The 20791-nt window shown below is 41.3% G+C and overlaps 1 protein-coding gene across 1 annotated transcript in view; it reads left to right on the forward strand.

Annotated features, from left to right (window-relative positions):
* Positions 1-4810: 4810 nt before the first annotated feature.
* ATAD2B (ATPase family AAA domain containing 2B) overlaps positions 4811-20791 on the forward strand; it is a 150633-nt gene continuing 134652 nt past the window's right edge. Inside the window, exon 1 of the mRNA XM_030858299.2 lies at positions 4811-5319. Coding sequence (XP_030714159.1) covers positions 5104-5319 — 216 coding nt within the window. The 5' untranslated portion in view covers positions 4811-5103. The remainder of the gene's footprint in view (positions 5320-20791) is intronic.

The following is a 20791-nucleotide window of genomic DNA, read 5'->3' on the forward strand; positions in this document are numbered from 1 at the left end:
ACAGGGTTGCAATAGGGACTGTATTGTTAAGTGTATATTTAAATTTTTAAGAAACCATCAAACTGCTTTTCATATTGGGATTTGCTGTACCATTTTGCATTCTCACCAGCAATGAATGAATAATCCAGTTTCTTTGCCTCTTCACCAGCATTTGGTATTGTTACTATTTTTTTTAGTTTTTCTAACAGGTGTGTAATAATAACTCATCATGGTCTCAATTTGCATTTCACTATTGGTTAATGATGTTGAAATCTTTCTTTTTTTCAAATATTTTATTTATTTATTTAATTTGGTTGTGCTCTGTCTTAGTTGCGGCACGCGGGCTCCTTAGTTGTGGCATGTGAACTCTTAGTTGTGGCATGCACATGGGATCTAGTTCCCTGACCAGGGGTTGAACCCAGGCCCCCTGCATTGGGAGCGTGGCGTCTTAACCACTGCGCCACCCCTGAAAACTTTCCGTATGCTTATTTTCCATCTATATATCCTTTTACGTGAAATAACTTCTGATCTTTTCCTCATTTTCTAATGGATTGTTTTTTTTTTTTGCGGTACGCAGGCCTCTCACTGCTGTGGCCTTTCCTGTTGCGGAGCACAGGCTCCGGACGCGCTGGCTCAGTGGCCATGGCTCACAGGCCCAGCCGCTCCGCGGCATGTGGGATCTTCCCAAACGGGGGCACAAACCCGTGTCCCTTGCATTGGCAGGCGGACTCTCAACCACTGCGCCACCAGGGAAGCCCTGGATTGTTTTTTTCAATGCTGAATTTTGAGAGTTCCTTTTATATTTAAGTGAGTCCTTTGTGAGATATGTGGTCTGTAAACATTTTCTTCCAGTCTGTTGTGTGGTTTTTATAATCTTTACAGGGTCATTCACAGAGCAAAAGTCTTAAATTTGATGAGCTCCAAGTTATTGGTTTTTTTCTTGTTTAGGTCATGCTTCACCTCTAACTCTAATCTTTTTTATTTATTTATTTATTTATTTATTTATTTATTTATTTATTTAGCGGTACGTGGGCCTCTCACTGTTGTGGCCTCTCCTGTTGTGGAGCACAGGCTCCGGACGTGCAGGCTCAGCGGCCATGGCTCACGGGCCCAGCCACTCCGCAGCATGTGGGATCTTCCCGGACCGGGGCACGAACCCGTGTCCCCGCATCGGCAGGCGGACTCTCAACCACTGAGCCACCAGGGAAGCCCTAATCTTTTTATTTTTATGTGTTCTATCTCATTCTTTTAAAATTTACTGTCATTTTTGCTTAATAATATTTTCTAATCTTTGATGTATAGTACATATCTGAATATAAAATTGTGGGTCTCATTCTGTTGTCTATTCTTTTGTGCTGGCTGGCTTTTTGTGTGTGTATGTGTTAGCTATTTTTGATGATTTTTTTTTTTTTTTTTTTTTGCGGTACTCGGGCCTCTCACTGTTGTGGCCACTCCCGTTGCTGAGCACAGGCCCCGGACGCGCAGGCTCAACGCCCATGGCTCACGGGCCCAGCCGCTCCGCGGCACGTGGGATCTTCCAGGACCGGGGCACGAACCCGTGTCCCCTGCATCGGCAGGCGGACTCTCAATCACTGCGCCACCCGGGAAGCCCTGATGATTTGTTTTTAACTGAGTCATATTCATGAGTTTTTGTATATCCTGTTGAAGCTGCATTCTTTTGGAGATAATTTACATTTGCCTTTGCTTTGTGCTTAGGATCACTTTTGACTTAAGCCTATTTCAATTATCGTCCTGAGGTTTTTCATACCTATCAGATTTGGTGACTTTAGCCTGTAAATCTGAGGATCCGTTTGTTGTTTTGAATTCTTAAGGGATATTTTTTTTGCCCTCTCATTCTTAGTGTAAATGTTGGGAAAGGCAGTTCTTGCAGCTTCCTGGAGATTAGTGATGGGAAGGTTGGTTGGTTGATTTCTTTTTTTTTTTTTTATAAATTTATATTTATTTTTGGCTGCATTGGGTCCTCGTTGCTGCGCGTGGACTTTCTCTAGTTGCAGCGAGCAGGGGCTACTCTTTGTTGCAGTGCGTGGACTTCTTATTGTGGTGGCTTCTCTTGTCATGGAGCACAGGCTCTAGGTGCATGGGCTTCAGTAGTTGTGGCACGCGGGCTCAATAATTGTGGTGCATGGGCTCTAGAGTGCAGGCTCAGTAGTTGTGGTGCATGGGCTTAGTTGCTCCGCAGCATGCGGGGTCTTCCCGGACTAAGGCTCAAACCCATGTCCCCTGCAATGGCAGGCGGATTCTTTACCACTGTGCCCCCAGGGAAGTCCCAGTTGGTTGATTTCTAATTCACCCTTATACTTAGGTGTATCCTTTTTTGTACCAGGATTTTGCAGGGTTATTACGTTAGACTCTGTAACTTGAGCAGGTTCTGGACTATGTCTTCTGTCTTTCCTATCTCCTGTAGGCAGAAGAAATAGAAGATCAAATTCACTGGAGTTGAGCAAATGTACTGAAAGTGAAAGCTGTCTTTAGAGCTTTGCTTGCTTTTCTGAGTTCCTGCTGTGACTTAGTTTTTGGTCTAAGTATTCCTTAGTATCTTGCCAGCTCATACAGTTTTTTAAAAAAATTTATTTTATTTATTTTTGGCTGCGTTGGGCCTTTGTTGCTGTGCGCGGGCTTTCTCTAGTTGCAGTGAGCAGGGGCTACTCTTCGTTGCAGTGCGCGGGCTTCTCACTGGGGTTGCTTCTCTTGTTGTGGAGCAAGAGCTCTAGGTGCACAGGCTTCAGTAGTTGTGGCACATGGGCTCAGTAGTTGTGGCTCGTGGGCTTAGTTGCTCTGTGGCATGTGGGTTCTTCCCGGACCAGGGCTCGAACCCATGTCCCCTGCATTGTAGGTGGATTCTTAACCACTGCGCTACCAGGGAAGCCCTCATATAGTTTTAAGTAAAGTTTAAAAACGATTTTAATTGATTTTTTCAATTATTTTCTTCAGGTCATACTGTGTAAAACAAGCAACTCCTTCATATCTTTTTCAAGCTTTCCTTTCTTTTGTCCATGTTTCCTTTCTCCATTTTGTGGTTCAAGATGCATCTCAGGAGTCATCACCTCTCAAAAGCTCCCTGCTTGAATTAGAGGTCTCTGCCTCATTCTTTCTTTCCTTCCTTCCTTCCTCCTTCCCTCTCTTTCTTTCTTTCTTTTGTTTGGCTGGCACAGCCTGTGGGAATATTAGTTCCCCAACCAGGGATTGAACCTGTGCCCCCTGCATTGGGGGCTGGGAGTCTTAGCCACTGGATGGCCAGGGAAGTCCCTCTGCCTTATTCTTTCTAATCACATTGTTCTGCAGCTTACTGGTTCCTTGCCTGTCTCCATTCCCTCCTTGTCTGTGACCTCTTTGAGGGCTAGAACTATGTTGTTTTCAAAAAATCTCCATTTCCTGGCCTGACAGAGTATCTAACAGCAATTGGGGTTAGAATAAACATTTGTTGTTGGTAAATGCTATAGGTTATCATAACCTGAATAACAATCTGGCTTTCTCAATTTAGGACTACAAATACAAACACAGAAACAAAGGAAGAAAGCACTCAAGTCCTTTGTGTGCTAATTTGCATACCATACACCTCTTCAGGACACTTCAAATACTACTTAAGGCCAGCCTCTTTCTTCAGGAAATGAAATTGTTTATCCTGTTCAATGATCTCATAGGTAATTGACACAGGAAAACTCAGGTCTTCCGTTATGAGGTCTCCACACCCAAAGAGGCCGGTTTTAAAGTGTGGGGGAAGTGTTCTGGGGAGGGTGTGGTATGCAAATTAGTGTAAGAGGGACTTGTCTGCTTTCCTGGAATCTATTCTGATTCCCCAACAGAAAACCTATTTCCATTCCCATTGCATTATGCAGTTTTGTTGACCAACTGGGAGCTTGGATGGGTGGAATTTCTAATTTTGATGCAGCTTGTTGATTTTTACAGCACTGTTCTTGAGTCTTCAACTTTTCTTAGCGAGGCAATTTTTGGAAATGAACATAATTCTACTTACAGCATAGCTTTTCATATTAATTGCGTCCCTTAATCTTTTTCTTTGAAAGTTAAATCACACATTTTATATCTTTGTATTCAGCTTTTTGTATTCTTAATTCTTGCGCGGGCGGGGCAGCAGTGCTAAAAGGAGGTTTTTAGTACGAAGAATTCACTCTTCGTGACTACGCCTTAGGTCTGGCTAAGGTTATAGAAATCGTCAGTGCCTTGCTTTGTTTAAAGAGGCAGGGTTCTAGCGTTTGCTCTTTCTTAAGCTTCTCGTGTGCCAGATACGGCACAGATATATTTTATCTCAGTTATCATTCACATTTTTACAGCCGTGAAAAGTACAACTCAAGTTCAGTGTCTTGCCTTGGGTATCCCTGGGATTCCAACTCAGGTCACAGCGCCCTCGTCTTCACCGGTCCCCCTCCATCCCCCACCTTTTCGGGTAGTTCCTCGCTCCATCGAGGCCACCTGGGATGACGCTGGGGGTGCGGGGGTAGTCGGTCCTGGCCGGCTACGAAGACTCCACGACCGACTACACGGCGCTAGCTAGTCCCGCGCGCATTCTGGTTTTTCCCATCCCCCCACTTCCTAGGCGGCCGCCAGACCTGGAAACCATAGAGCTGAAACAGCCCAGAGCGTCCCTTCCGTGGCCGCCGAGCGCTGACGGCGCGCCGTTGGGCGGGGCCTACTGGCGGGGCGGGGGAAGAGGAGGGAGAGCCGGCAAGGGAAGGGCTGGCCGGCCTTGCAGCGCCCCGCAGCGGCCAAGTCGGAAGAGGTCTTGTCGGCCCTGCGGCGCTGGAGCCCTGACGCACGGAGCTCGAGAGCGAGAACGGGAGAGAAAGGGGTAGAAATGGCGGCTCCGCTTGGCTCCCGCTGAGTAGGTTGAAGCCGGCGGAGGGTCTGAGCTCTTGGCCTGGAACATCGCTCCCGCCTCCCGCTACCTGCCTTCGCACGCCGACTTCCCTTCCTCTGCCCTACCCTCGCCTGTCCTCGTCTGCGCTGCGCAGAGTCCGGGTCGTCTTGTCTTTCCCGGCCCGGCTCCACTAGCCCTGACTGCCCGGCAGGCGGGCCGGCCTTCCTCGGCTCTCCCCGGCGCGGCGGGCGCCGCGGGCGCGGCGTGGACCCCGTCCTCCTGGCTGGACCATGGTGAACACCCGGAAGAGCTCTCTGCGGCTTCTCGGATCTAAGTCGCCTGGGCCCGGGCCTGGGCCTGGGGCCGGAGTAGAGCCTGGGGCGACCGGAGGCAGCAGCCATTTCATCTCCTCTCGGACCCGCTCCTCCAAGACCCGCGCTGCCAGCTGCCCCGCCGCCAAGGCCGGGGGAAGCGGCGGCGCCGGCGTCGCTCTGGATGAGGCCCGGGTAAGAGCGCGGCAGCCCGAGTCCGGAGGCTTGCGAGTCGTCCCGGCCGCCGGGGCTTTGTCTGGCCAGGTTGGGGCAACAAGCCTCCAGTGGAGACCGCTCGGGCGGCCGGAGACCGGGTCTGGGGGTGCGTTGGAGGATGGCAGCCGGCTAGGTAGGGCCACGACAGCTTTGCTGGCCCCGCTCTTTTGTGTAAAGAACAGGACTTGAGTCCAGGGGAGAGGGCTATGGAGGGGGGGTGTCTTTTCGGGGAACATTAGAACAGCCTGCTTTCCGTGTCCTTGTCCTGCCTGAGAGGGGAATTCTAGGGGAGCAAGAGCGAAGGGCCAGAGTTCCCGGGTGGAAGGGTTGGAGAGGAGAAGTGAAAGTTTTATGCGGTGTCAAACCCTTCCTGTAAGTGTGAGAGCTCCTGCCGGTGTCTAACTCCAGCTTACTCTCAAACTGTTTGGGGGTGGTTCAAGTTTGTGAGGAAGTGAACGGAGAGCTCCGGTTGGCAGCCAGGCAGGGATGGTGAAAAAAGTTTGGAGCTGCTCTGACACCAACTTTAAAAACAAAATCAACACTATCGCCTCTCCAGGCAGGAGCGATCAAACGTGATGTTTAGCTGGAGAATCAGCCAGCCAGCGAACCAGGGTTCTAGTAGGGACTCGGTAGAGCTTTCTAGTAGAGCCTTCAGATCACAAAAGCGGCACGTCGAAAGAAACGTGTCGAATATGATTGATAGTAGGCACTATCATCTCCAAATTGTTTGGTGTCTTGGATGTCTCCATTTTTGCTTTGGGAATAGTTTATAAAAGGTGAATTAACACCATCGTCCTACTACTGCGAAAGTGACATTTGAAGAAGACCGGTGATGATTTAGTATTTTTTTTTTAAAGTGGTAGATCTTGAAATTTATTACAGGGTAAGGCTCTAAGCTAGCACGTATGTTTTATCACTTTAAAGGAATTGATAAGGTTGTGTTATGAGATTGGTTATGAATTCAGAAAAGAGTGTTGCATCTGTCTAGAGAGAGGCTAATTTTCTAAGAGTAATTTGACTGGAACTTGTTCATTTAACATAGTCCTTTAAATCCACATCATTTTATTATTCTTAGGGGAGGAAAGCAATATTTCATTTTCTGTAGGGGTCTACAAGATTATGTTGGCATACAAATACAAATTATGTACAACTTATATTAAATACAAATTATAAATACAAATTATGTATTTTTTTCTCTGTATCTTATACTGTTCTGACACTAATCAGAATGAACCAAGGCAAATACAATAGACATATTTTACTGTACTTATCTGAAATATGTTGTATCTTTGAAAATATAATTGGCCTTTATTTTGCTAAAAATCTGGAACATATTTTAAAAATTGCTTTATGAGTAGACTTATTTTGGAGCTTATAGCTGGCTCTCTTAGGTGGAAATAAGAAAGCTAAATCTGAAAGTTGTGCAAACTATTCAGAATAATTACAGACTTTCTGTAGAAATTATTGCAAACATGTACAGACTTTCTGTAGAAATTATTGCAAACATGTACAAGCTTACTGACTTTATGAAGCTAACATATATTTTAAAATAAAAGTAATTTAAGAAGGGTTTGTCCTGTATCCTTAAGGACAAGTAAAATATTTAGAGTGTAAGCATTTAATTGTATAATGCTATGAATGCCTAGCCTATTAGAGCAGTGTCTCGTTTATGTGAATCAATTAGCTCATCTGTCACTGATCATTTTGTGGTCCCGTTTTTGAATTCATGGATATTATGCTGTCCTTACCCCCTGAGGAATAAGGTGAGGTAATTTGTCAAGCAGCTGTTATGGAGATGTTAAAAGGCAAGGAATCAATAATCTAATGTAGAAATGAACATGGGGTAGCTTTTCAATTGCTAGAAGAATGAAAGATATTAGAGCTCTTTCTAGAAGGATACTAATGAAACTTTGTTTCAAAGGTCTTTTTAAAATGTATTAAAAGACCATGAACAACAGGCCAGTGGAGAGTTACTTTGAAACATTTGTTTTTCAGTTTTAAGAAGGTTGATATTTTGACCCTAGTAGATGATGGAATGATCTAATTGCTTTCTCCCAGAAATTTAAGAGATTTACTAATCCTATGTTGTGATTGGTCCTTTAGAAGAACATAAGTTATAATTCTGAATTTAAGTTTATGTATATTTTTGAAGCCGGTTGTATATTTCCTTGTTGTATATTTCTGAAATGGGTTGATTTGAGTTTGGTAAGCTCTTGCTTTCAAGTTTGTTTTATGTTACAAGAATTTAGCACTCCTGATTCACCCTTTCTGGTGTACCTAAAGGCACCCTCTGTGTCTGTGGTGTCTTAGACATTTGCTGTCATCTGTAAAGACTTATTTGGTGGAAAATGGGTTGCTCATGTCGTTGCTTTAGGACGTTGCTTTATTTTTGTAGGAAGAAATGTATTCCTCTTGATACGATATAAATTGAAGAGGTTCCCTTTTTTCTGTTTTTGTGTGATATTCTTCACTTTACAGTTGATGCTGATTTCCACCCACCCCCTGGCCCTGACTCTTTTTAGACTATTTCATCCACTGTGTGTCTAGAGACATTTTATTTGCTCTAAAAAGCCTTAGGACCACGATCTGTCATAGCTTTGCTTTCCCCCCAAGTGTGTGTAGGGTGGGGAAATACACACATGACACATTCTGTAGGTTATTGGAATGATTTTTTTGTGCCTATACTTTAATGTCAAGTTGACTTGTGCTCTGCAGTTAGTTGTATAATAATTACTGCTATATATTGATACTTGGCTTTTTTGTTTGTTTAACATGTATAAAACTTCACCTCTTTTAGGTTAACCTAAATGTCAGTAATTAGCATTTATTTGCTTCACCTAAGAGTCACTCTCGGCAAACTAATACTGTAGTCACAGAACTGGAAAGCAGTCTTTGAAAATATTTCAACTCTTTTTCTACCTCTTTTAGGCCTGTTTGTTGGTACTTTTGGCTTGTCATTAGCTTTTTGTATTTTTTGAGCTTTTTTGAATCCACATCTTAGTTGAGAGAATCAAAATACATATTTTAAGTAACTTTATAGGTAAATTTGTTTGATTTTTGATTTTATTTTTAGAAAGTAACCTCTCAATCCTTCTTTAATATGCTCTTTTATCATTCTATACTTATTCTTCTCCAACATTCATTCGTTTGCCAATGTAACAGAAGCAGAGTGGTGGAAATTGAGGGTTAAACATGGAAAAGAAGTCTGAGAGGGAAATGTAACCATGTATATAACTCTCAGATGAGTAGGGAAAAATACAAGTTCCTCAGAGTAGAGCAAGTTTTTCCTTATATCAGATTCATATATGGGGCTTCCCTGGTGGCACAGTGGTTAAGAATCTGCCTGCCAATGCAGGGGACATGGGTTCGAGCCCTGGTCCAGGAAGATCCCACATGCCGTGGAGCATCTAAGCCCATGAGCCACAACTACTGAAGCCCGTGCGCCTAGAGTCCGTGCGCCACAAGAGAAGCCACTGCGGTGAGAAGCCCGCGCGCAGTGAGCAGCCCGCGCACCGCAGCGAAGAGTAGCCTCCACTCGCCCCACTAGAGAAAGCCTGCCTGTAGCAATGAAGACCCAATGCAACCAAAAATAAAATAAATAAATTTATAAAAAAAAGAAAATAATCTTACCTTAAAAAAATTCATATAGAGCAGCATATGGGTGATATTGAGTAATGTTGTAAAACAATTTCCCCGTCACAGTTTTGAAGCAAAGCAGCTATAGAGTTCATAGGATTATCTCCGGTATCCAACTGAAAATGCAACTTTAAAAAATTCATAGCTGATTCACTTTGTTATACCCCAGAAACTAACACAACGTTGTAAAGCAGTTATACTCCAATAAATATGTTAAAAAAAAAGATAAAATAAAAAAATTAAAATGTCAAAAAATAGAGAGGGAAATGTGAAAAAAAATTCAGTTTTTGGCCATTTCTGTAGTTCAAATATACAAACTTGCAGTTTTTTAGGTCAAGGATGAAATTTACACTTGTAGAAGTGAATGCATATTAATTCCTTAAATCATTTTCCCTGGCAGATAATCTTTTTAACCATCCTTGGATACATCCTTGATTGCATGTCTTCTAAATACCTAATTATAGATAAACCTGTAACCTCTGAAAGCTAGGTGGACAGGTGGTAGGATTAATACTTGTTATGAGAACTAAGGAGCCCAACCAGTGTCTGCACCTGAATGGGGTGTGATCCTGTCTCTTTAAGGTTCCACTTCAGAAAAGTGCCGCATTACTTTGAATTACGTATTTGGTATTTTTTTTGGACATACATAATGAAGTTTGATTTCTTGATATTTGGGTTTTTGATCTTGTACTAGGCATATTTTATATTTCTGTTATGTCTCTGTGCTGGGGGAGGATTTTGTGAAAAATGAGTTGAGTAAAAAGCATATGGAATTTTGGATAAAAAGTTCTATGGAAGTACAGAGTTAGGGGAAAAAACATGTAAAATGTGCTATCTTTATTTAAATATGAGCTAGACGGTTTTTAGAGAGGTAACTATTGTGTGTGGCTTATATCAAACAATAGAAAAGTTATCTGTTAAAATTAATAGACTGTGATTTGTATTAGCTTTTAGATACTTTGAGTATATGCTGTAAGATTCTGAACTTCAGATACTTTTGAACTGTGAGTATTTTGGTATAAGATTTTTTTTTTTTTTCATTTTTAGATTGTTATTGTAGTTTTATGTGGAGGTTGAATATACGCCTTTGGTTAAAGTCTTTCTCTCCTAGACTCTTCTATTAGAGTAGGCTGTAAGCTCCCTGGGACCAGCCACTATATCTTACTTTCTTCCTGACTGCTGCATTCCCAGGGCCTAGTGCATCATCTGGCATATAGAAGATGCTTAATAAATATTGATACGTGTTAAATGAATGAATGAATAGCATATTAAGGAGCCGATCTAGTATGTGAAAATTGTGTTGATTGGACTCTGAGAATAGAGGGTAAATAAACCATAGCCCCTACCTTCAGAGCTCTAAGTATGCACACGGTATACACATGAGAAATTAACAGGATAAATCAGTTCAAGATAGGGGCCAGGGCTTCTCTGGTGGCGCAGTGGTTGAGAGTCCGCCTGCTGATGCAGGGGACACGGGTTCGTGCCCTGGTCTGGGAAGATCCCACATGCCGCGGAGCGGCTAGGCCTGTGAGCCATGGCCACTGAGCCTGCGCGTCCGGAGCCTGTGCTCCGCAATGGGAGAGGCCACAATAGTGAGAGGCCCGCGTACCGCAAAAAAAAAAAAAAAAAAAAAATCTGAAAAAGTGAAGAAGGATGCCATTGTACAGTCAGAAAATACTGTACGCACTGTGTATAGACAGATTTTTACTAGAATATCTGGAGTTGTGGTGTCTAGTATTGAGACTGGAAGTATGAACAGTAGCCTATAGGGATATGAAATATAGGACAGTGATTTTTCAGTAATTGCTTTGCTGCCTGATTTCACGGGGTGCGTGTAAGGAGAGGAGCAGGCATATCACGTAGAGACCACTCTTTGGCAATATTTTTGCTTCCCAGTATTTTAAAGATGGCTTGGGTAAAAAACCCCTATAAAAAGACTAAGCCTGAGGCCTTGTGGTCTCCAGTGTACTTGTGCTGCCATCTTTCCCTCTACTTGGTGATACTGATTTATCAGTGTGTACATTTATTTTATGCTCTAGGAATCTATTTATCTCTGGGGTAGATAAGTGTTTTCCATTTGTAAAAAATGTTTCATACTTTAAACCTGTTGAAAAGACATTATATGGTATATTTATATATGATGATACATACTATTGGTTAAATATGTTTAGCGTTATTAGTTTCCATCTGTATTCTAGGACCTGAATTGGGATCTCTGGAACAGTGGTGCTTCAGATACCCTTAGAATGAAATGTTCTCTGATCTTGCCAGATAGGAACTTGGAAGTTATTGAGTTTAACTTTTGGTAGTGAGACTTCCTTATTCCTTTGTTCTTTCATTCAATCAACAAATATTTATCAACCAGCTACTACGTTAAAGTGTTAAGTGCCATGTAGACAAACATTTTGTCTCTTTGATTCATTGTTATAGGGCTGCCATGTTGCAAAAGTCAAGGAGGCACCATTCACACTATAGTCTGTGTTACTGGCTCCCCCTGGAATTGTGCAGTGTACTCCTTGTATGTTACATACTGCAATTCAATACCCAGAAGTGGAATAGAGTATATGTGTACTTAAATATTATCTCTAGATTTGTTGTTCTGGTCTCCATTTCTGGAGTAGTGTATAGGAGTTCCTATATCCCTACACCCCTGCCAGTATTTGTCAATATCTAGCTTTTCAATTGCTTTTCTTTGATTATCAATGAGAATGGGCAACTCTTTATGTCCTAGTAATTTTTTTTTTTTTTTTCCTAGTAATTTTTTTTAAAAATTTTATTTTGGTTGTGTTGGGTCTTAGTTGGGGCCGGCAGCCTCCTTAGTTGCGGCATGTGTGCTCCTTAGTTACGGCCGGCAGGCTCCTTAGTTGTGGCATGCGAACTCTTAGTTGTGGCACGCATGTGGGATCTAGTTCCCTGACCAGGGATCGAACCCGAGTCCCATGCATTGGAAGGCGGATTCTTAACCACTGCGCCACTGGGAAAGTCCCTGTCTATAGTAATTCTTTAAAAAATTTCTTCATCTTTAAAATGCTTGTTAATATTTTTGTTTTCTACTGGAGTTGCTATTTTTGTTGTGTTTTCCGAGAGTATTATAGATCAGTGGCTTTTAACCTTTTTTGTGCCATAGTAAGGGATACTTTTTATGTTGTGATGCTGTACACACATACAGTTTTACTTTTCCTGTTTAGGTCTTTGATTTATTTTATTCATTCTACTAGACAACCTATACTTTGTAGCGCCACTTCATAATATACCATGTTCCCATATATATTCTGCTTTGATCTCTATATTCTTTTTTGTTGGTTTATTAATTCTTACGGCAGTATCATACTGTTTCTGTGACTGTGGTTTTGAGGTATGTCTTAATATCCTAAAAGGCAAGTTCTTCCTCTTCGTTATTTTCAAAGTTGACTTATGTAGTCAAAGATTTTGGTATATATTTCCAGTTAAGATTATGGACTTCCTTTAAAGATCCAACTAGAATTTTGACTTTTTTAAAAAAATATTTACTTATTTTATTTATTTTCCTTTCTTCCTTCCTTCCTTCCTCCCTCCCTCCCTCCCTCCCTTCCTCCCGCCCTTCCTTCCTTCCTTCCTTCCTTCCTTCGTCCTTCCTTTCTTTCTTTCTTCTCTCCCTCCCTCCCTCCCTTCTTTCTTTCTTCCTTCCTTCCTTCCTTCCTTTCTTGTTACATCGGGTCTTAGTTGCGGCACGCGGGCTCTTTGTTATAGCGTGCGGGCTTCTCCCTAGTTGTTGTGTGTGAGCTTCCCTCTAGTTGTGGTGCGTGGGCTCCAGGGTGCATGGGCTCTGTAGTTTGCGGCACGCAGGCTCTCTCCTTGAGGTGCGTGAGCTCAGTAGTTGTGGTGCGTGGGCTTAGTTGCCCCGCGACATGTGGGATCTTAGTTCCCTGACCAGGGATCGAACCTGCGTCCCCTGCATTGGAAGGTGCATTCTTTACCGCTGGACCATCGGGGAAGTCCCATAGAATTTTGATTTAGAAATTTAAAATTTTTAATTTAATTTTTTATTTTGTTTATTTATTTTGGCCGCTCTGTGTGGCTTGTGGGATTTTTGTTCTTCCACCAGGGATTGAACCCGGGCCCTTGACAGTGAAAACATGGAGTCCTAACCACTGAAGCACCAGGGAATTCCCCCAACTAGAATTTTGATTGGGAATGTTTTTGAATTCCTAGATTAATTTACAGAGAATCGACACTTTCATATTAAGTTGTCCATGAGCAAGGAACAGCTCTCACATAGCATAGTTTGCATATTTTTCTTGTGGAATTTGATGCTTTTTTTTGGTGACCTAATATATTGTCAGTTTTGGTAAACATTCTTTGTGTGCTTGGGAAAAATGTATATATTCTATTAGATGTAGAAAAATGTAAATATATATATAAGTATATATATATGATGGAAAACATTGAGATGGAAAAATATTACAGTGTGAATTTATTGATTGTTGATACTCAAATATCCAATTTTGTCCCTTATTAAGATTCTACCTAGGGAGTTCCCTGGTGTCCTAGTGGTTAGGAATCTGGGCTTTCACTGCCATGGCCTGGGTTCAGTCCCTAGTCGGGGAACTTAGATCCTGCAAGCCGCGGGGTGTGGCTGGAAAAAAAAAAAGATTCTACCTAATTTTTTTATTGTTCGGATTCTTCTGGTATACATATACATATATATATATTACATAAACTTTTAATTTTAGAATAGTTTGTAATTTTCTTCCTTTTTAAAAAAGATTTATTTATTTATTTATTTATTTTTGGCTGCGTCAGGTCTTAGTTGTGGCACGTGGGATCTTCGTTGAGGCATGCAGGATCTCTTGTTTTGGCTCGCAGGCTTCTCTCAAGTTGTGGCTTGTGGGTTTTCTCTTCTCTAGTCGTGGCGTGCAGACTGGGCGGGTGGGCTCTGTAGTTTGCAGCAAGCAGGCTCTTTAGTTGAGGTGCGTGAGCCCAGTGGTTGTGGTGCGCGGGTTTAGTTGCCCCATGGCATGTGGGATCTTAGTTCCCTGACCAAGGATTGAACCCATGTCCTCTGCATTGCAAGGCGGATTCTCTACCACTGGACCACCAGGGAAGTCCCTCTAATTTTCTTCTTGCTTTATTCTTTGATCTATTAGTTATCTAAAAATATATTGTTTACTTTTCCAAATTGTTGAGCGTTTATTTTCTAATTACCTTTTTGGTATTTACTTCCAGTTTAATACTCCTGTACTCAGAGAACATATTCCATATGATTTATTTTATTTTATTTTTTAAAATTTTATGGGCTCCCTGGTGGCGCAGTGGTTGAGAGTTCGCCTGCCGATGCAGGGGACGCGGGTTCGTGCCCCGGTCCGGGAAGATCCCACATGTCGCGGAGTGGCTGGGCCCGTGAGCCATGGCCGCTGAGCCTGCGCATCCGGAGCCTGTGCTCCACAACAGTGAGAGGCCTGCGACCGCAAAAAAAAAAAAAAAAAAAAATGTATTGGAGTACAGTTGATTTACAGTATTGTGTTTTCCATATGATTTTGATCTTTTGAAATTTGTTATGACTTATTTTTGTCACCCTGTTTATGGTTAGTTTTGGTAATTGTTCCACGTACACTTGAAAAGAATGTGAATTCTGCCATCGGCGGTCCAATGTTATAGATGTGTCCACTAGACCATGTTTGTGCGTCTTCTGGTTTTAAAGGTTTTTCCTTTTTGTGTGTGTGTGTGATTGCTCTTAAGACCTAAATGTCTGTTGATTAACTCTTTTCTTAAAAGAATTGTATTTCCTCTAACCACATACTCTTTAACATACTCTTGTAATGTTCTACCTCCCTTCTTGCCCTATATTGTCTAGAATTTTTGTTCTGACTTTTTTATGGGTATAAGTACTTTTTGTTGGAGTTTTTTTCCAATAACAATAAATTTCACTAAGATACCAGTTTATCTTACTTTTTATGTCTTTGCATTATTATTCTGTATTTATTTCTCTTCTTTGTGAATGCTTCCTCCAAGAATATTTTCAGTCCGGGACTTTTTGTGACAAACTTTCTGAGGCATTACATGCCTGAGAATATTTTCATTATGCTCTTTAATTTAATTTAAATGAATTTAATTTAATTCATTTAATTTAAATGAAAACTTGGCTTGATACAAAATTCTAGGTCCAGTACTTTAAGAATGTTACTTTATTGTCATCTTGTATTCAGTGTTACTCTTGAAGTTTGATGTTTGTCTGATTCTTTTGTAGGTGTTCTTTTTCTTTTGAAACTTTGTAGAATTTTTTGGTCTTATGTTTCATAAATTTTACTGTATTTTAGGCGTGGGTTTTTCCATCACTCTCTTGTTTGGCAATCTTAGATCTTTTAGTCTGCGGTTTTTCATCTATTTGATTGTGGTAAATTTATTTCTTAATGGTAATCTAAAATTATTATTATTTCTTCAACTATTCTTTCTCTTTTTCATTCCTTCTGGAACTCATTTCATTCAGATGTTGGCACCTAGAAACATTTTGTCTCTAAACTGATAATAAAGCAAACTTTTTAAAGCACTTTTGATGGCATGCTGGAGAACTTTACTGACAGTTATTTGAGTAAACAAGACTTGGTGCTTCTTGTTGCAGACCTCTGTTGACCATTTGGTACCTGTGTGTCAAGTGGCCCACTTGTCAGGGGATAAAGCCTTGAAGTTGCTTGATGAAAGTTCATTTCCTTTACGACTTAGTAACATCCTTTATCTAACGCATACTTCAGTGCTCACACTTAGGGTGAGTGTTGCAGTTGTGTACTTGATTGTGCAAGTTAAGGGAATCTACTTTTAAAAAACAAAACTGGGCTTCCCTGGTGGCGCAGTGGTTGAGAATCCCCCTGCCGATGCAGGGGACACGGGTTCGTACCCCGGACCAGGAAGATCCCACATGCCGCGGAGCGGCTGGGCCCGTGAGCCATGGCCGCTGAGCCTGCGCGTACGGAGCCTGTGCTCCGTAACGGGAGAGGCCACAACAGTGAGAGGCCCGCGTACCGCAAAAAACAAAAAACAAAAACACAAAACTAAGCCCTGGTGCAGACCTATACCTCCTTAATCAGTGACACATTATAATAATTTAAAATGTGTATATAGAGACAGTAGGAGAAACTTCTTTGAGATATGCAAACAAGAGAGAAACTGGTGCGGGGTAGCTTCTATGTTAAAATTTTGAAAATATTTTAAATTAATTTAAAAATTTAGTTTAGTTTTCATTTTTTAGTTATTACTCTTCTATTTAAGTCTCCAAGTTTATTAGGTGGGAGAATTGAGGAGAAATGATAGTTGTCCAAGACCATATGATATTTTAATTTTTTTTTGACCATATGATTTTAAAGGCAACAATTCAACTGGAAATGGAAGTGTCTTTCTTTAATTCTTTAATATCTATTGAGTGACTCGATGTCCCAGACACTGAAGATAAAGGAGTACACAAGACTCTTAACCTCAGCTCCTTGGCAAAATATTTTTATTTAAAAATTATGAAATCAGTATTTCAAATAATATGGAAGTACACAGAAAAAGGAAGGACCTTCCCCATCTCCCCTAATTCCTCTAGCTCGTTCTTCCTAGGGATAATCACTGTTAAAGCTGGCGTACGTCTTTCCAGACCATTGCACGTGTATGTATGGGTTATTTATATGTGTATGTGTGTGTATGCATATATAACAATAATAATAATTATTATCTTTTTTTGACTGCACCACTTAACTTTCAGGATCTTAGTTCCCCGACCACGGATCGAACCCTTGGCCACTGCAGTGGAAGCACGGAGTCCTAACCACTGGACTGCCAGGGAATTCCCTATATGTGTATACTTTTAACAGAAATACAATCATACCTTATATACTATTTATGATAGTTAATTTTTCTACTTAACTATGTATCATGTACATTCTTTCATATCTGTCCTTGCTGGCTTTTTAACATTTTGTTGTATCATTACACCATCACTTTAACTTTTCCCTATTGATACACAGTTACGTTGTCTCCATGTTTTTAATATTATAAATAATGTCACATAAAATGACCTTTCTCTTTTAGGCAAAGTGGAAATAAATACTGAGTCAAAGGTATACTGTACTTTAAATTTTTATAGGTTTTGCCAAATTGTTCTATAAATAGGCTAAATCAGTATGCACTCCTCTCCCCAGTACTCTCAGCACTGTTAAGTTTTTATATACCTTTTACTGGCCGATTTAAGGAGTTAGGATTTAAGTTTTTTGAAGGGCAGAGTGTTTAATCATCAAGTATCTTTAGTATCTAACACAGTAACAGGTGTTAATAAATTTTGTTTGTGGAAGGAATGGATCCCTGAAGATAATTAATAAGCTTATGAAATTATGTTAATACCACAAAGCCAAACAAGTATCCTTACTTGAGACTGTATCCACTGTCAGGCTGCAGGTGTAATATTTGTTACTTATACTTCTTCACCTGGTTCTAACAATCTTATTAGGTAAATAGTAGTTTTTTTTTTTTTTTTTTTTTTTGCGGTACACGGGCCTCTCACTCTTGTGGCCTCTCCCGTTGCGGAGCACCGGCTCCGGACGCGCAGGCTCCGGACGCGCAGGCTCAGCGGCCATGACCCACGGGCCCAGCCGCTCCGCGGCATGTGGGATCCTCCCGGACCGGGGCACGAACCCGCGTCCCCCGGCATCGGCAGGCGGACCCTCAACCACTGCGCCACCAGGGAAGCCCCAATAGTAGTTTTTGAATTACAGTGGTAGTGCTGCAATATAAGACTGGTTCTGTCTAACTTTTAAGTCTGTGGCATTTTTCAGTATGCCTATTGTCTCTTTGTCATTAAAAATTTTTTTATTATTTATTTTTGGCTGCTTTGGGTCTTCGTTGCTGCACGCGGGCTTTCTCTAGTTGTGGCGAGTGGGGGCTACTCTGTTGTGGTGCGCAGGCTTCTCATTGTGGTGGCTTCTCTTGTTGCAGAGCATGGGCTCTAGGGTGCACAGGCTTCAGTAGTTGTGGCACGTGGGCTCAGTAGTTGTGGCGCAGGGCCCTAGCTGCTCCATGGCATGTGGGATCTTCCCTGACCAGGGCTCAAACCCATTTCCCTTGCATTGCCAGGCGGATTCTTAACCACTGCGCCACGGGGAAGTCCCTCTTTGTCATTTTAAGTAATGTAATATTTTCAGGTAAAAGAATTATCTTCCAGGAAGAAAAATGCAGTTTAAACTATAATAGGCTATTTTTATCTTTTTACAACTCCTCAGCTCACTTCTATATATTTTTTTCCCTTTCTGTATTCTTTCATGATGATTGTTTAGAAATATTAAACTAGTAAGCCATTGCTCTTGGGATATTTGAGGAAATTTTAGGACATTTTGTGTGCCTGAAGTTTTAGGACTTCGTAGAATAGTACTGGCTCTAAGAAAATAAACAGCAGTGTGAGTTTTGTTTCCTGAAGTCATGGTAACTGCTGCCTCTGTGAATTCTTTTTACAAATGAAAGAAAAAGAAATTGACTGAACTTCTAAACTCTCATGAAAACAGGAGTACCTGTTTTTAAGAAAGGTAGAAAAAAAGACTGTCTTATAAAGGAAATTGGAAAAGATTGATTGCACCCATATACTTTCTGATCTAACCTGTTGGCAGTTCCTGTTCTGTTTTTTCTTGTCTCTTGAGGATCTTTTTCTCATCAGTTATCTTGCTCTTTTTTTTTTTGGCCTTGCTGTGTAGCTTGTAGGATCTTAGTTCCCCAACCAGGGATCGAACCCAGCGTTGAGAGCGCCAAGTTCTAACCCATGGACCTCCAGGGAATTACCCTCTTTAAAATTTTATTGTATTTTATTCTCTTCTGTGGTTCCTTTTCTTCTGTTTACAAGAATCCAGGTCTTCTTTTAAAAAAAGAAAATCCTTCACTGCCTTCTTTGACTTTGTAACCTCTTTAAGCCTATTATCTTATTCTTCTTAATTCTGACACATAAGAGTAGCCCTGTAGTTTATCAGCTCTACATTCTTACCACTCACTGGGTTCTTCACTTAGTGATTTCCACCTCAGCATTTTGCAGAAATTGCCCTATCAAGAAGTTACAGTGACCTCCTAATTACCAATCCACATGTTTATCAGCTTTCATCCTGTTTAGTCTTTTTGTTTTTTAAATTTAATTAATTTATTTAATTTATTTACTTTTTTTGGTGTGTGTGTGGTACGTGGGCTGTGTTTTGGCTGTGTTGGGTCTTCATTGCTGTGTTGGGTCTTCATTGCTGGGTGTAGGCTTTCTGTAGTTGCCGTGAGCGGGAGTCTACTATTTCTTGCGGTGTGCGGGTTTCTCATTGCGGTGGCTTCTCCGTGTTGCAGAGCACGGGCTCTAAGGCACATGGGCTTCAGTAGTTGTGGCATATGGGCTCAGTAGTTGTGGCACACAGGCCTAGCTGCTCCGTGGAATGTGGGGTCTTCCCGGACCAGGGCTTGAACCCTTGTCCCTTGCATTGGCAGGTGGATTCTTAACCACGGCACCACCAGGGAAGCCCCATTGTTTAGTCTTTTTGTAACCAACTTCCACTCCCCCTGTTAGAGTGAGACACTGTATTTTTCTTTAGTTTATATGAGATCCTTTCTGCCTATCCCTTTAATGTAGGCATTTTTTAAAGGTTTTGACTTTTTTGTCTTTTTTTTTGCGGTACGCGGGCCTCTCACTGTTGTGGCCTCTCCCGTTGCGGAGCACAGGCTCAGCGGCCATGGCTCACGGGCCCAGCCGCTCAGCGACATGTGGGATCTTCCCGGACCAGGGCATAAACCCGTGTCCCCTGCATCGGCAGGGGGACTCTCAACCACTGCGCCACCAGGGAAGCCCAAGGTTTTGACTTTTGCCCTCTTGTTTTTTTTCCTATATATTATTACCTGTGACGCTTTTATTACAATTTCATATCTATCTCTAGTCCTCACATCACTCTATCTCAGAACTGCATTTCTGACAGTCTGATAGACATCTCCCTAGATTTCTGGCTAGAATTCTAAACCTTATTTTCAAAATTGGAATTCACTGTTACATTTCTCCCGTCAACATATGCCTCCCGTCCCCCCACCTTCCTCCATAGCTCCTAAAACACAAAATCCACTTTTTACACCTGCCCAGTCTTTATTTTGAATATTGGTATTACTAATATTTTAGTTATTCAGCTTTATGTAATCAATTTCTTATTTTCTGCTTTTACAATTCTGTATGAGGCCATCATCAAGACTTGAATTAATCTATTGGTCTGCTAATTCACTTATTTCCTTGAATTTTTCATTTTTTAATGCTCTACTTGGGTACATTCTTTTTGTCTTTACATTGAAGTACAGGTTCTGGATTTCTGACAAATTGTGATCCGGGCAGGCAGCCTTCCCTGAAAACCAGGGCAGCATAAATTCTTCTCTGTTTTATTATTTTCAACATCTTTTACCTATTTTTACAAGATTTATGGTAGAATCGTGTTCAGTATTTGTGGTAGCTGATGAGTATGGTTTAAGAAACTGAAGACTCAAGGAGAAAATCATTTCTGTAAATTGGAAAATTTTTCTGCCTGATTTTAGAAGGTTAGAGTTTAAGAGAAAAAGTCACTTAGGTGGGGATGACTTAACTTTTCATTGTACTTTTACTTTCTGTAGTATTTGACACTGTTACTCTTACACTTCTCTTGGAAGTTATCTCATCCTTGAATCATGTTCCTCTGACCATTCTACGTGTTACATTACTGTTACAAAATAAAGTCCACGTGATTTATGATGTCTTCCTTCATCTCTGTTAGCAGTTATCATTTTTTGCTTTCAGAGAATTGTGTATTTCTATTATAGTACTTAGTATAATATGCCGTAT

This window comes from Globicephala melas, chromosome 12 (assembly GCF_963455315.2).
Source record: "Globicephala melas chromosome 12, mGloMel1.2, whole genome shotgun sequence".
Classification (NCBI taxonomy): domain Eukaryota; kingdom Metazoa; phylum Chordata; class Mammalia; order Artiodactyla; family Delphinidae; genus Globicephala; species Globicephala melas.